Source organism: Homarus americanus, unplaced genomic scaffold (genome assembly GCF_018991925.1).
Source record: "Homarus americanus isolate GMGI-L3 unplaced genomic scaffold, GMGI_Hamer_2.0 scaffold22288, whole genome shotgun sequence".
Classification (NCBI taxonomy): Eukaryota; Metazoa; Arthropoda; class Malacostraca; order Decapoda; family Nephropidae; genus Homarus; species Homarus americanus.
In genome coordinates this window covers 14,118-31,020 of record NW_024743791.1, presented here as the reverse complement: position 1 = coordinate 31,020, position 16,903 = coordinate 14,118, and the positions used below count along the sequence as shown (strand labels likewise).

At 39.7% G+C, this 16,903-nt stretch overlaps 1 protein-coding gene across 1 annotated transcript; it reads left to right on the top strand.

The window, feature by feature from the left end:
• Positions 1–601: 601 nt before the first annotated feature.
• Positions 602–8,298, top strand: LOC121877527 (ionotropic receptor 21a-like). The gene is made up of 5 exons (XM_042383289.1): positions 602–789; positions 905–1,089; positions 2,115–2,345; positions 2,951–3,126; positions 7,818–8,298. The coding sequence occupies exons 1-5, from the start codon at positions 615–617 to the stop codon at positions 8,296–8,298; spliced, it is 1,248 nt and encodes a 415-aa protein (XP_042239223.1). The 5' UTR covers positions 602–614.
• The last annotated feature ends 8,605 nt before the right edge of the window (positions 8,299–16,903 follow it).

Here is a 16,903-nt window from a genome sequence, read left to right as displayed (position 1 = left end):
AAGTCCCAGGTTGCTGATCTGACTTTCTGCCTCATTTACATACAATTGCAGGGTCTCAATTGTTTCTCTTACTATTGACAACACAACACACATGATATAATGTTTATCGTTTCTCACTCTTGATTTATTTTTTCGTTTTTGTTTTTATTTATGGTTATTATATTATTTGTATTATTTAATTTTATATTTATATTAATTATTATAATAATAATAATAATAATAATAATAAAGAACTATAAAGAAATACAAAAATCATAAAAAATCAAGAGTGAGAAACAATATAAGTGTGATGTGTTGTCAAAGTAAGAGAAAAAATTGAGACCCTGCAATTGTGTGAAATGAGGCAGAAGTCAGATCAGCATCCTATATATATATATATATATATATATATATATATATATATATATATATATATATATATATATATATATATATATATATATATATATATATATATATATATATATATATATATAGCTATCCATCTATCTATCTATCCATCTCAAGTTGACATGTTCTTATTCATACACTTTTACTACACTTTAATGTTCGTGATCCGTGCACCGGTGGACGGGGTGTGGGGAGCACGGACGAGGAACAACACGTGGACGGGGATGGTGGGGGAGCTGTGGCGGGGTGAGGCGGACTTCTCCCTCCGTCTATTCTGGTCGGCGGCGAGAAAGGAGGCCATAGACTTCACCCGCGCCTACATCTTCGAGCCCTTTGTCATGATCACCCGCAAGCCTGGGCCCCTCCCCCAGCACCTGGCCCCCATCAAGCCCTTCACAGGTGCGTGTGTGTGTGTGTGTGTGTGTGCGTGTGTGTGTGTGTGTGTGTGTGTGTGTGTGTGTGTCTTTAGGGTGTGATCTCTATATGTGATGACTCCCCCATGTATTCTCCGCAGGCGATATCTGGATAGCCCTGGTTGTGACCACGACGCTAGCTGGTGCCATACTGTGGGGGGCGCAGAGGGCGTGGTCACGGTTCTCTGGGGGACGCGGCTTGGATGCAGTCTCTGCCTTCCTATACACCTTGGGCATGCTATTGGCGGAGCCCACCGACGCCCTGCCCACTAACATCACTGCCCAGGTACTTTAATTATTGATGTGGGATGAAGTAAAACTTGTTTGCCCATTAAACGAGCTTTAATCAACTCCTTTCACAAGATATCCGAAAATAACATAAGGAAACAATTATTATACAAATATAACATAAAACGGAGAATAAAATTAATGTTCCTAACAATGGAAACTATATAAATTATTAGCGTCTTGGGTATGTCGTTTAGTCTCTCTCTCTCTCTCTCTCTCAATTACCCAGGCTAATTTTGGCTACAGGTGTATGTCACTGATTACAGGTGTGATGAAGCCTTAAACTAGGATTCCATTCACACGGTTGCGTTAGCGTTATGCGATTGAAAACCCAACCGCATGGAAACGGACGAGCGAACCTCACACTGTGACGTCACTAGTTCTTGTTTCAAACACCTGAACACCTCACCCAGACATCAGATGTTCTTGTCACAGTTATGTATTTCACAAATATTTAAGAGGAAATGTGACCAAAAAAAAAAACTTCATTTTATACAGCATTCATCTGCCGTGATCTTACATACTGAGCAGGTGTTTCATTAGTTCACTCAGTATACAGTACAAAAATAAGTATTTTTGGAATGCATTTGTATCATACATTTATAAACCTAGCAAGTGTTATTTAATCAGGTAATTAAGTATGCTTCATTATTTGTATATCATTTTACTAGATCCATATATTTTTTATACATTTGTTCTAAAGTGAAGGTTTATGGTCTCAATAAAAGGGTTCTTTGGAATACAAATGATCTTATACAAAACCAGGATAATTAATAGTAAATCAGCCTGCTCATATAATTAGTGTCGTAGCTTCAATGAGCTGGGAGCCATCTGTCCTGTCCTCTTCCCGGTGTGTAGACAGAGTATGCATCGGCAAATAGAAATGGGGGTGTCCGTTTTCCACGGCAATGTAACGCAAACGCATACTGCAAACATATACCACAATCACATATATGAAATTCTAGCTATAGTGAGCACTCTTGGCGGTAGTAATAACTATATACAGTAGTGCGGGTCTCTCAGATGCTGGTGGGGTCGTGGTGGGTGTTCTGCGTGGTGGTGGTGGCCATGTACCGCGGGTCCCTCATCGCCCACCTCACCGCGCCCGTCAACCCGTCGCCCATCGACACCCTGGACCAGCTGCTGGAGGTTGAGGGCGCCACCTGGGGCCTGGAGGGTGGGCACGGGGTCGGCTGGGACTGGTTCAAGTACAACACCAACCCGAAGGTGCAGCACATGTTCACCACCATGCAGGTAACTTCCTCTTAACCTAACTTAACGACTCTACCCTAACCTAATGGTATGGAATTTTAACCTAACCTAACCTAACCTAACCAAATGGTGCAGATGGTACAATTATATCACGCCTTATAACCCATAACAGGACCACTTTAGTCGTAAACAAACACAGGATGTCTCCCCCATCCATCTCATTTTAACAAGAACGAGGGTTGTGTACTGTTGAGTGACTTTGGGGGATGTTTGTCCTCTGCAGTATTATGTGTAGGTCATATTTATTTTAGCCGATTCTATTTGGTCAGGGAATAGTGGACCAAAATACCTTGTTGGGATTTGTCATCATTGTTACATTAAAATTTATACAGAAACTTGCATATTCAGTAATGGTAGAAAATTTTATTTTTGACTGTGTTAGAACCCAGGCTACATTGTTTACCAATGTCAAGAAAATCGGTAAGACAGCAACAGAAAGGTGTGTGTATCCGCCATGGAAATGATAGCTCTCTCTCTCTCTCTCTCTCTCTCTCTCTCTTTCGTGTAATCTATCTATTTAGCTGTAATTACAGATTTATCGCTTCAACTTGTCCTTCCTGCGTTTACCTGTGTTGTTCCCATGGCAGGTGACGCCGCGGGAGGAGCAGCTGGCGCGGGTGTTGGGTGGTCAGCACGCCTTCTTCACTTGGAAGTACTACATCAAGATGGTGGTCGCCCTCCACCACACTGACATCTACGGCCACACACCCCTCCACATCAGCAAGCAGGAGTTTATCTCAGGCCAGAGTGGCTGGGGCGTCAGGTGAGGGGGGGGGGCGAGGGGATTAGGTATGCGGAGTGGGAGGCCGGCGAGATAAGGGCAATACAGAGGAGGGGATAAATACCCTGAAGGAAGGCAAAGCCCGCTTGCATGGAGGGGAAGGGCGTCAGTAGGGGACACAGTGAGGAAGGGAGAAGAGCGCTTGGGTGCTGAGAAGGGCAACAGGCTGAGGCACCGGTAGAACGTCAGTTGCGGGGCCAGAGAAACGCTGGCCCCAACTTTGTTGCCCCTCTGTTCAGTCAGGAAAATGCGCCTCCTGCCTCTGCAGGACTATCGATGCTCAGAGAGATGTGGGCCCCACTGATCACTTTCTGCTGGTGGTTTCTCTGAGGCCTCAACAGGATACGGCGTCTGACGGACTAAAGGAGGCGGCGATGAAGACTCACCTCTCTAGAAAAGACTATATCTTACATGTTAATAGTTGAACTTGTTACATGTCTTATGTCGCATAAATTCATATAGAGAAAAAGAGACAAATATATCCATTTTACATCTACTCTTATACATTATCCCAGACTTCGTCAAGATCTGTTTTATTCACAACATTCCCAATTTGACCTCAATTGTTTAACCCAACCTAACCTAACTTACCCTACCTCGATTAAGTGAGCCATTACTCCCACGTCAGGGCGAGAGGGAAGAGATGGTGTTAAACCTGGAGCACATGCAGGGGGCCTTTTACTTCCTGATACTGGGACACTGCCTCGCCACCCTCGCCTTCCTCACTGAATGGTACACGTTGACGCTGTCCACCTGCCACCCACAACACTAGGAACTGCTACTCTCACATTTTCAGCAGTACTTGAGGAGTCTGCTGTCATCCGGGATCAGCCATGGTTCTCTCTTATAGCCAGGATCAGCCATGGTTCTCTCTTATAGCCAGGATCAGCCATGGTTCTCTCTTATAGCCCGGATCAGTCAAGGTTCTCTCTTATAGCCAGGATCAACCATGGTTCTCTCTTATAGCCCGGATCAGTCAAGGTTCTCTCTTATAGCCCGGATCAGTCAAGGTTCTCTCTTATAGCCAGGATCAGCCATGGTTCTCTCTTATAGCCCGGATCAGTCAAGGTTCTCTCTTATAGCCAGGATCAGCCATGGTTCTCTTATAGCCCGGATCAGCCATGGTTCTCGCACCCACATGCAGGTCGACACGCCTTCACGTTCTCCACAGCTGGTAACGATACCGAGTGTACCCTGTGTCATATGATGAACCTCTAAATGTATGCTGCAGTATGTGTCACATGTTGCACCAACAATGTGTCCTACCGTATGTGCCACCTGTTGAACCACTAAATGTGTTCGTGTAGCAAGATAATAAAGGAAAGCAAACTTGTGTGTAAAGGGTGTTAATTCTTTGGCCTTCTCAAGTGTCTTGTTAGTTGGTCTTTATATGTTTTACATTACAGTAGGTGATACAGAAACTCTGTTATGTATGTGTGTGTAGAGAGGGAGAGAATAAATATAAACACACGACATAATTATAATACCTCTATGGCAACTGACGTAGTCATGTACACTATCAATAGCCGTCAGATAAGCATGGCGAGAAGCTGCTGCCATGCTGAAACTAATACAGCTGGGATTTGGGATCCCCAGAGCAGCCACGAGATTCCCCCAGCAGCATGAAACTACAGTAACACTTTCACCGGATGATTAAACATTCATATGCTTCTTGTATAAGTTAGATTAGGTTAGGTTAGCATTAGGATGTCCAATCATTGGGTGAAACAAGTGGGGGTGCCTAATGTTCATGTGATTCCGAAAAAGTTCTCATTAGATTTAGAATAATTCAAAACTCTCTATCATCTTGGTCAGAAGGGACGCAATTGTTCTAGAACAACCAACAGTCCAATGATACAGGTAACCCCCAGTTACCCCCAGTGAACATTCATCGTCAAGCAATCAAGTCATACTTGCTTAGGTAAGTAATCAGCATCTCCCCAGTGAGTAAAACTAATTAACAGTTTTTTACACAGCAGAATGGATCAAACGACAGCAGCTGACCTTAGCACCCTCAAGACACGAGTGGGTTAACACCTCGTGATCTCTGACTATATCCCAGTGTATATAAAAAAATGCTAAAAAATATAAAACCGTATCTATTAACTTAAAAAATATATATATCCAAAAATGTATCCATTCTTGTTTTTGTTTTGTATTTTCTTTGGACATCAATAAATAGCGGATTTCTTAATATTTAAAGCATTTGTGCATACTTACATAATGACTACAACATACGAAAGCCTTTCCCATGTAGCATGTGTCTGGCAATGGGAATATTTCTTCAAGCTTCAAGAAATTCTTTTAGTTAATGAGAGAATGGGAGTGTATCGTTATATATTTCACATTTCTCTTCGGTAGAGTACAAAATCATGTAGGTGATTTAATGATAAATTGTGTGACTCTTAAACCACAAATTGGTGGTGAAATAGTAAATTTTTTCACTGGTAATTTTATTGATTATATAAATAGTATCATATTTAACACAAAAACATTAAGTTTATTGTACAGTATATAAATAGACTGATTTTCTTTTACAAATTATTAATATGACAACAATGTTAAATATAAATGTAATACAGTAATGCCCTCAATAACTTTACTGATAATAAAGGTACGTTAAATTGAGGGGTTTAAACCATATTATGATTAATTGTATAATATTAACTTTCCTAAATTAAAGGTTATAAAAGACACTGACTTAATATAATGAAAGAAAAGATATGGTCATTCTAGATTGCTAATTATGTTACCAAATTTAATGGGTGATTTTAACGTAAAAGTTGGGAAAGGACCAGAAGTAGACCACATGGGTTGGATAATAGAAATGAGAGGAGAAATATTAATTGACTTATGTTAGAAAAACAAGATGATAATTGCAAATACATGGTTGAACAACACCCCAGGCATCTCTGTACACGGGTCTCACCCCAGGACAATGTAAACAGCAAACAGAACTGAAGTCAGGAATCAAATATATTACAGTGGTATTTGCCCAGGGTATCACGTATCGACCTAACCTACATCGACCTGTCAACTCATCACCCTCATAGACCTATGGACCTATGGATCTAGCCCTCATCGACCTGGACCAGAGCAGATGTGTGTGGGTAGAGAACCTCCAACAGTGACGTCATCTAGACCGGTGCCCTCTGGACTACTACGTCATCCACCCAGCCCAACTGACAGATGTAAACAGGAGGATATCTCCATGTACAATCAACTCTACGGTATTTGGTATTTCACAAACAATCATTAGTTATATATACACATAATATATATATATATATATATATATATATATATATATATATATATATATATATATATATATATATATATATATATATATATAATTTAAAACATGTCTTCACACGGTAGACATCGTGATAGATTATTAATTATCAAGTGCCTTGTAACAATAATGAAAAAATAACTTATACAATTAATTATCACTAAAATTTCATTTCACATTACCTTATTGTGAATGGATTGGCAAAGTTATTAAACATTTAAATCTAAGAAACATTTATGGATCATTCATATATTGTTAACGATCAACATAATGAAAACTTAGATGGTGATTCAAGTGACACTGTACCTCATGGCACCGTTAACACTGACACATGTGAACTCGAAGATGCGCATGAATTTCAAGTCATTGAACCTGAACTAACAGCAAACACTTCAGTAGAAGTGAGTGAAGCAGTCATAGATAAAACAGATAACGAATTATTATGTACACAATTTAGGTCAGGACGTTCTTACAACACTACACCTCTGTATTGTGAACCTATCGCTGACAGTGTATTGACATCTTCTGATCCATGCACGAGTAGCTTACCAGCATTGCCATTATCTAGTAAACCTTTAACCACTAACATGACTAACCCAGTGAATCATACGACTGAAGATGGTTTCTATGCAAAACAAAACGGTTAATACCTATTAGTTTAACAAAGCCAAGAAAGGCAACTCCAAAAAGCAAAATCAAACGTTAAATCCAAGTGCAGTAAGCAAGACCTACAATGCTTCCGAACCCATAAGTAACCAGTGATGTTTACTACATCATTCTTCATCACACAGTTCAGAGGATTGTGTAACTCTGCATCAATGCAGGCAGGATTATCTAGAGCCCAATCAATGGCGTCAAATTCAAAATCCGTCGGTGGAAGATTTGCGCCATGTCAAACACGACCTGGGATAAGATCACATATTACTAGCAATGCTTCCATGACAGCTTCATTGATCGCTGCACTATGTAAAGTGAAAGTATTGACAATACCAGTGAGTGTAGGTAACACCAAGCTCTCTTTAGACATAGATACGGGAGCGTGCGCTAATGTTATCTCGTTAACGTCATTTACTGAATTGAATCGACGTTTTCCTGACAATAAATGGCGAATAAGACCTACTGATGTCGATCTCTCCGGAGTATCAGGCCAACATTTAGATAATATGGGAGTCATTATATTACCTATAGGTTTTTGTGACTCCAGTGAAATCTTTCTAGCTGAGTTTTATATCGTAAGAGATTTTTTTCTATCAGCTGATGGATTATTTGGTCTTCAAACACTAAAACAAAATAATATAGATGTCCAACCTAGTCGACATACTATAACATTTAATAGCACTACATACCATGCTATGCACAATTCACATCCAATGCTCAGCACAAATGTGAAAGTGATAACTAACTCAACAGATACGAGGAAGGTTGTCCACGAGCCCAAGCTTGCTAAAGATTGGAGCATAGTATCTGCAGTCCTAACAGGTACTCAACATTTTCAGAATGAGGAAATAACCAGAGCTACTGTCCGGTTGCCAGATGTCAACACTGGTACTGACGTAGTCTGTCTTAGCGAAAGCGCCAAGATTAAAGGTCTGTCATTTGAGTCTACCTTGAGCAACATTAGACCAGGTGGTTTAACAGATATCCTTGTTCTTAATAGAACTGACTGCCCCAAAATCTTGAAAAATGGATGTTATCTTTGTAATTTCCTGGTGTACCATACTAATGTTGTGGCACAGCCTACTCAGTTGCCAATTGCTAGCGTTGCACCAACGCAAGAACAAACCAGGCAGAAGAAGTTAGAACAAATAGCTCCACAGGTCAAGGTGATTGACCATCTCCAAGGCAAAGTGAACGCCTAGAGTTACGAGCTGACTATCGTGACATAGTACTGAACTGTAGCATTACCTGGGGAACCGCTAGGTCAAACAAAATTAACCTCACACCACATATATTTAAAACCAGACACTAACCCTGTCTACATACCAGCTTATAGATTACATCATAGCCAACGGCCCATAGTTGAGGACATGGTTAAAGATATGATTGAACAGAAAGTAATCACACATTCGTCGTACCCTTGGAATTCTCCTCTTTTTCTAGTTCCAAAGAAAGATGGAGGATGGCGACCTGTTATTGACTTTCGACGAGTCAATGAAGCAACTATACCGGATAGGTACCCGATGCTTGTTCTGAGTTATTTGTTGCAATCCTTGGGAAAAGACAACGCAGTTTTTAGTAACCTCGATCTTATTAGCGGGTATTGGCAAATTCCTCTTAACGAGAGATCCCGCGAGGTGACTGCATTCAACACGCCCTTGGGACATTTTGAGTTTTTAAGAATGCCATTTGGACTACGAAATGCGCCATTAACATTTCAACGAATGATTAATACATTGTTTGCAGGGATGATTGGCAATACAGTTTATGCCTATTTAGATGATTTGATTATTGTAAGCAAAGACATAAACAGTCATCTTGTCAAATTACGTGAAGGGTTTAAAAAACTTCATAAAGCAGATTTGAAAATTAAGCTCTCAAAATGAGTATTTCTAAAATCTAAAGTTAAATTCCTTGGACACGTAGTTGATGGGAACGGCATCCATACTATGGACTGCAAGGTTAAAGCAGTTGAACGATTTCCCTGTCCTACAAATGTAGACAAAATGCGTAGTTTCCTCGGACTTTCCGGCTACTATCGCTCATTCATTCACGGGTATGCTAAGTTAGCCGCCCCGCTGACAAAATTACTGAAAAAAGATGCAACATTTGTTTGGAACAATGTACAGGAAAACAGCTTTAATGAATTAAACGAAGCATTGATCAATGCACCAGTATTGGCATTCCCTGATTATATTCAACCTTTCACCCTGTGCACCGACGCCTCCGGACAAGGGCTTGGAGCTGTTCTCATGCAGCTAGACACTAGAGGAAAAAATAGAGTAATTGCTTATGCAAGCCGTAAACTTAATGATGCAGAAACACGCTATTCAGTTAATCATCTAGAGGCGTTAGCTGTTGTCTGGCCATTAAAGAAGTTCAAAGATGTGATATTTGGATAATTTGGTTATCAAATAACAGTCTATACGGATCATGCAGCAGTAACGGAGTTATTCCAAGGAAAGAACTTCTCTGGCAGACTTGCACGTTGGTACTTGACCATTCAAGAATTCGAACCCGCCTTTAAACACTTACCGGGACGCGCTAATGTGGTTGCCGACTCACTGTCTAGACACATAGCTCCAGTTATACCAATACCCTTGTTCACTCCACAAAAATTAAGAGAGGAACAACAGCAAGATCCAAAGTGGTCTAAAGTAATTTATGCTCTAGAATCAGGTGAGGAGGACAATCTCCCAAAGTTACCTCTTCCGTTCAAACAGTTTGACCTGCAACAAGACATACTGCACCGTACAACAAAAACAGTGCAGGTTACTGTCACACAAATTGTCGTACCTGACAACCTACGAGACACGGTACTCACTCTGTACCACAATACACCTCAAGCAGGCCATCCAGGGCGTGACAAATGCCTTGCAGAAATAAGCAAATCTTACAGTTAGTTGGTGACTCTCCTCGGGGGTCGGTAGAGACTGTTATGGACTCAATCGGCAGAATTCGAGACTAGTAACATGAGAATAACGGACCACACAAGTTGTCATTCAAAGGGGTTAATAACAACGTCGCCGACTTCACTTACGGTCAGATCTGTTGTCGATTTTAAGCCTTTATCATTCCTAATTGTGACAAATACGTAAGAATAGGGATATTCAAGTAAATTTTATGTTTAGTTGTGAAATTCAATGTCTGCCGTACATAGGGATAAACAATACTGTCCTTTTCAGTCAAACACTTTTTGTAAATTTGAAGAGTTTCACCCTGAGCCGATGGTGGTACATAAGAACATAAGAACAAAAGAATGGAGGAAACTGCAGCGGGCCTATTGGCCCATACTGGGCAGTCCCGTTTATACCCAACCCCTATTGCTCATATAAGCATCCAACCTATGTTTGAAGCTATTCAGCGTATTTGAGTTAATGATGATATTTGGTAACTTTTTCCATTCGTCCACTACTCTGTTTCCAAACCAGTGTTTAACTTTTCACGCCTAAATCTAAATTTGTCTAATTTAAAACCATTGTTACGAGTTCGCTCCTGGTTGGATAGTTTGAGTACCTTTGTAATGTCCCCTTTGTTTAGCCCTGAGTTCCACTTATACACCTCCATCAGGTCGCCTGATTATATGTTCAAAGTCCTCGTGTTACACGGACTAAAAATGAAGTATATATATATGTACCTCGCGTTTCATACCAGCTGGATTCGGTAAAATGCTACTGATACCACATAAGAGGCACAGGCAGTTTCCCAATGAGGTTCACGGCGCCATCAGCTCGATGAACAGGCTTTGTGTGAAATATAACAGAGTCTAGAACTGTTTTTAGTGTCCTTGTGGCCTAGCCGGTAAGCGTTCCCTAGTCCCACCGAGTAGGACGAGGGTTCGATTCCTTGCTGGTGAGTTCGTTGATTATATGTTCAAAGTCCGCGTGTTATATGGACTAAAAATGAAGTATATATATATATTGTATATCTGATAAACCCTTTGGATGCCTCTGTAATCCTTTTTGAGCTACCACTTACAGGGTGAGTATGGGGTGCACAGCAAGCTAGCTGCTGTCCGCGACAATATTCTATTGATTTTCTCATGGGAAGTAGTACTGTATTAGTTACAGAAAACTCGTACGATGAAATCGTAGATGCAGGATACAAAAGGATATTGGGTGACCCTAAATAACAATAGATCAATAAAGCACTTGAAGCGCAGTTTAGTCACGTCTCCAGTTCATTCTGCGTTTCAAGATCACGAAAGTCATGTGACCTTGTTGATGATTAGTGTAGGACAAAAGCCCACCCAGGGCAAAAGCCTCTTAGTACAAATAATTGTATAAAAAATTATAATTTTTATTCTGTTTTGTTTACAGTTGATGAACCTAACCTATTTTGCACTTTAACTCAGGGGCTTTTGTCCTAGGGAATTTTTTGTCCGGACCCTTGATGATAAACCCGGTAATGCATAACGACCCTTCGACAGCTAATGTCTCTAAGCACGTGACTAGGTTAGCAATTACGTTTTCTACCACATGCTGACCATGATATTATACTATAAAGTATTACTGCACTTCAACAGCTTAATGTATAAGTGAGATGTGGTGTACCGGCTGACATCGTTCCCTACATGACGATGTTCACGACTACTGCAATGGAGGGCAGGTTCTGCTCCCTAGATAGACATTGTCCACTGACGGAAACAAAATTAGTGTACTTTGATACTGGAATTAAAACATGACACGCACACGCACACTCACTTCTCTATCAGGGTAGAAGCGGAGTGCCGGGTGTCGTCAAGCAGGTGGTCCCACCACAAAACCACCAGCTCGTCGACAGAATCCACTCGGTACACCAACAGTCACGTGAACTTATTGTACCCCTCATCACCTGTCTGACATCTGTGGCCTGAGTTTATCGGGATGGATAGAGAATAAATGCAAGATTGGCAGTGCCGGGTTAAGACTTTCGTAGGTCTTAGGCACCTCCAAGATATGGGGCCCCATTTGACAGCATATTCACTAATAACACAAGCTAGTACCTAATTATAAAATGTGATGTCGAAAGAATAAGATTCAGTGATGTTTGCCATGAATTGAGTAAAAGAAAATGGGTTAGATCAGCTGTTCTTGTACAGAAATAGTTTTGTTTACAAGAAGCACAGCTAGCTGGTGGACACTAATAGGATTAAGTAATAAATAAATGGAAAAAAGTACCTCAGTATCAATTTAATAATAACCTGTAGAAAAAGGGGAAGAAAAGTTCTCGTTTTATTTTTTGTAGGCCCCCAATATCTCGTAGGCCCTAGGCACTGTGCCTACTGTGCCTAATGGATAATCCGGGCCTGAAGATTGCAGTCATGAATTTTACTCAGCTGTGAAACAAGACGGAACTTTTTTTCTGGTGGAGCTACTTCGTAAAGTCAACTGTGTTAACAACACAACGGTATGTTAGGCTTTAATAACATCTCACTGACATAAGAGTTACTTATTCACTAACTGTTGATATTTACAGGTAGTTGTAGTACTATGGCCATTAGGGGGCAGGGAAAAAACACTTTTATTTGAGTTGCAGGCTGCACTTTTCAGGCATCGTTTGTATGGCTGTAACAAACACCTGTGCAAAATTTCATGCCATTTCATGCATACTTACCCTGCCGCATCGCGAACGACTTTTTGTCAACTTTTAGTGTATACCAAAAATTAGGTGTCATTTAATGTTTTCCAGGATAATGATAAATTTTACATGGGTGACATCGATTTAATTCACATGTTATTTAACAGGTACACCGTATAGAAAATCATTACAAGTTCATATTGAAATTCTTTTTTGTGCGGAACCTTGGCATCATTTTCCTAGACAATAATCTTTGCCTAATATATCCATCTCTCGATTCGTATCCCGTCACTTCAGTGCAAGCTTCAGTCATCACTTTTATGCCTCTCGACCGCCTGAGTGCTGTTTGGCCACTTGGGCACCACTAATGGTGTCTCAAGAATGTCATTAACCTGTAGATTTGACAGAGAAGCAATGTAAGGAGGCTCAGTCTTGAGTTCATTCCTCCAGTTAATCATGGAATGATAGTTTTTTGCTTGCCACTTTAGTTTCGGAGTCACCACCTTTCTCATGTTGACTACAGGAGGCACATCCTCATTCCCATCTCCATCTTTACCCTCCTCATCAGTATAGTTTAACAAATTCTCGTCAACAGCAGCATCAGAATCTTCCTCCTCCTCTTCAGATCTGCCAGTGCATTCTTCCTTTTGCTGATTCTCCTCTCTAATTTTTCTTATCATTGAGACAGCTTTTTCTCTAACAGTCATGTCCTCATCTGCACACATACCAAGAAGAAGTTGATCTGTGTGGGCGAAGTATGCATTTCTCTGGACAGCCTTCTTCACTATCGTCTCCTCCTCACTATTCAGGTGTTTCATATATAGCAGGGACTGGAATACGTTCCTTGAGCCGTGTGTTACGTAAGGGTGTATCTTGATGTAAAACCACATTGGAGCACTGAACTTTATTATTGTAATGACAATTCTTTTCAACTCATGGCTGGGTCTTGATGTTGCTACATACAGCCTGAGGATTCTACTCCATAAGGTGTTCCACCTTGACACACAGGGAGGACCTGGCTCAATAGCAGCCAAGTCATCTTCAACAACACCTGTGATAACTCCTTTACAAATCCTATACAGGTATTTCTGATCCCAGGACAGATCTTTCTCCACTTCATCATTAAACACAGGGAAATCAGGGAAACTGACTGGCTGGAAGGCGACAACTGGAAGCTCAGACAAAGACTCCTTGATCTGCTTTCCAATGGGACCACGCCAATGCTCAGGACCACTTGGTTTACCATCATAGTGATAAAAAACTGCTCATTTCCGTGAAGCTGACATATGAAATAATGGAGCGGGTGACCAAGTAACATTTCAAGATGATGAATGACTCCATTTTCTGATCCTACATTTACATTGGTTCCATCACAACCAACACACACACAATGGGCTGCTGGGTTAGATTTTTCTCCACCAGAAACTCGTGAATAGTTTTGGCAATCTGCTTTCCGTGTCCAGTCTTGGGAGTCACATGTGTGAGATATTCATTGCCAGGCTCAACCATGATGACATAATGATCTTTCACCATCATCCTCGAACTCCATTTCTCGGTCTTCTCATTCTTTATCATCACACGAGTGGCGGTCTTCTTACCATCTAAATAGTGACGTCAAATTATCTAAACTAGCCATCTCAATTTCTTGCCTCTTAAATCGGTATTTTTGTCTCGCATCCCGCAGCTTATGTGGTCCAATAACCTGACTCTTGTCATCCTTTGTGATAATGCCATAGTCAGTTAAGGTGGCAGTAGCAATGGCAGCTCCAGCATAATCACTAATCAAGTATCGGTCACAAGCGGCAGCCAGTGTAGGGAGTCTTGTCCGGTAACACAACATTGAGAAATGAAATGAGAAAAGGCTGATAATCAATATAGACATAGCACCATACTCATCTGCAACAAGACAACTTAAATGAAATAAGAGATATGAAAAAAAAGTTGATAAACACTGAACAGAACATTGCACCGCCACAGCGGCTGTTTGGCTAGTACTGTAGGTAAATTTAAAAATTTCAGTGGAAAATGCGGCAGACTAAACCTCGACATATCAGCTTCAAATTTGGCACGGAGTCTTAGATATGTATAAGGAACAATGCCTGAAGAGTGCAGCTTTGAGCAAAATTTCACTGCCCCCTAATGGCCATACACCCAGACAATGTTCCGATGATAGGATCACACGGTGTGCGGCGTGTTTCCTTCACAAAAATGGCAAATTGGATTTTTACAAATACTGTACTGTATATTAATTATAGAAGCGAGTTACAATTGCGCCAACAACTAGTAGTATTGTTAACAAGGCTGGCCATAAATATTTTCAAAGGGGGACAAACCATGTTTGCTATGAAGGGAATCAGCTTTTGCAGAGTAGGTAAACTAACTAATAGAATACCTGTATATGTTATGTGTGCTTAACCACAAACACAAATTTACAGTATTAATGAACATTACTTAAAATATTAGTTTTACGAAAATGTTAAGTTTACATCATAATACAGTGCTTATATACTGGTAGTGACCGCGATAAGCAAAGCGCCGTATATGAAATTTTAGGAATATGCTGCATACATGAGGAAAATAATGTGTCCATACACTTCACTCTTTTTGAAGTTTGTATCACTATCTTAAGGAGGTTCTAATTGGCCGCCTCGCATACCCCCTTCAGCAAACCATGGGTACTGCCCTGCTGCACAAAACAAGTTATTTGGTGTATTTTGTAGATATAATGGAAACCTACGTACTAAAATATTGGGAAAAAATACCTATGCGAAACAAGATTGTTTATTTTATACAACAAGTATTCATTTAAGGGGATGGAAGACTATAAATTCACTCCTCCAGTGGTGTGTACGGCAACATTTCAACCCAACCTAGACATTAGTAAAGTGATGGACACGAGTAGTCGGGTAATAAGAAAAAAAAAAGTTTAAAGAAATGCAATTAAGTAAAACATGTGATCAAGAAATTAAAATTGTATTAATTTATGTACAGATTAGTTCATTGACATTCCAAAACTTTTACAATTATATTAAGATGATAGAATTTGTAGGTACAGGCAATAACAAATAAAAACTTCAAATTAAAATCACTTAAGCTAATAATCTAGTAGAGCAAACAACAAACAGTAAACTGTATGTCAGTATGTCACAAACACAAACGTGTTTAGCTCCAATTTCTCAGCAGTTAAAAAAAATACACCATAAGATTTAAAGAGAACTTTTATTTTGTTAACTTGTTTATTTCAAGTATCACTGTTGCTGCTTAAATAATTCTGTAAATAGTATAACAATTCCTACTGGCATATCTAAGCAATGTTTATACTTCGATATTATTAAGCAAGCTGTTTTCTTTATGTTACTTATCTAAGCTCTATATAAAATATCATACCTTCCATTGCATTAGGAAGTTTTATTTACAGGGATACTAATTTTCTATTTTCAAACTCTACCTCAAAAAAAAAAGAGGGGGTAGAGGGCACTTACATTACAGACCGACCCATTATTAAAGGTGGCTGGGTGATGTCCCACCTGAACCTCCTACGTCTATGCAACATAAAACAGTACTTTAAGTTAGTAAAGAGCTACAGTGATGTACTGTACCATCAGAACCGTTTTATCGGAAATTATCTTGTAAATAGATAAGAAATTACTATTGCAATAAATATATTTGCCAACTAGACAATCCTGACAGCTCTGTCCTCTTGTTCAACCTTAATACTGTACAACCCAGGTTGTACTGCTCCCCCATTATACTTATGTTTTTCAATTTCACTGTAATTTATGTATATACTTATAATAAAAATAAAAATAAATAAATAAATAAAATAAATAAACATTGAAGTGATAACCATGGTAACATTATGAGATGTTCTTATTACCACCATGCTATTGTACTGTTCCAGATGATACTAAATGTTACATAATACTTCCTTGAGATAAATGTATAGTATATATCAAATATTATTATCCACTCTGTATGTATTTTTCTGACTAAATAAACTGTTTCAATTCAATTTAATTCAGTTAAACACAACTAGAGTTATTAGAATCAGATGGGAGGAGACGGAGAGCTATTTTATAAATGGCAGCAATTACTCTGTCACTAGCTGACAGGAATCTCCCCTTTAGAAGTCAGAGGAAACAATTTTATGAAATGTTATGGGAACTTTCTCAAAGTTGAAAAGGTCATTATTATCAATGAGAAATGTAACCATTATTATTTATGAGCAAAAACCTACAGAATGAGTTG

Coding starts and splice junctions, on each gene's coding strand:
- LOC121877527 (XM_042383289.1), top strand. CDS start 615: ATGGTGGGGGAGCTGTGGCGGGGTGAGGCGGACTTCTCCCTCCGTCTA. Junction 790..904: donor CCCCATCAAGCCCTTCACAG/GTGCGTGTGTGT, acceptor TATTCTCCGCAG/GCGATATCTGGATAGCCCTG. Junction 3,127..7,817: donor CAGAGTGGCTGGGGCGTCAG/GTGAGGGGGGGG, acceptor TCCAATGCTCAG/CACAAATGTGAAAGTGATAA.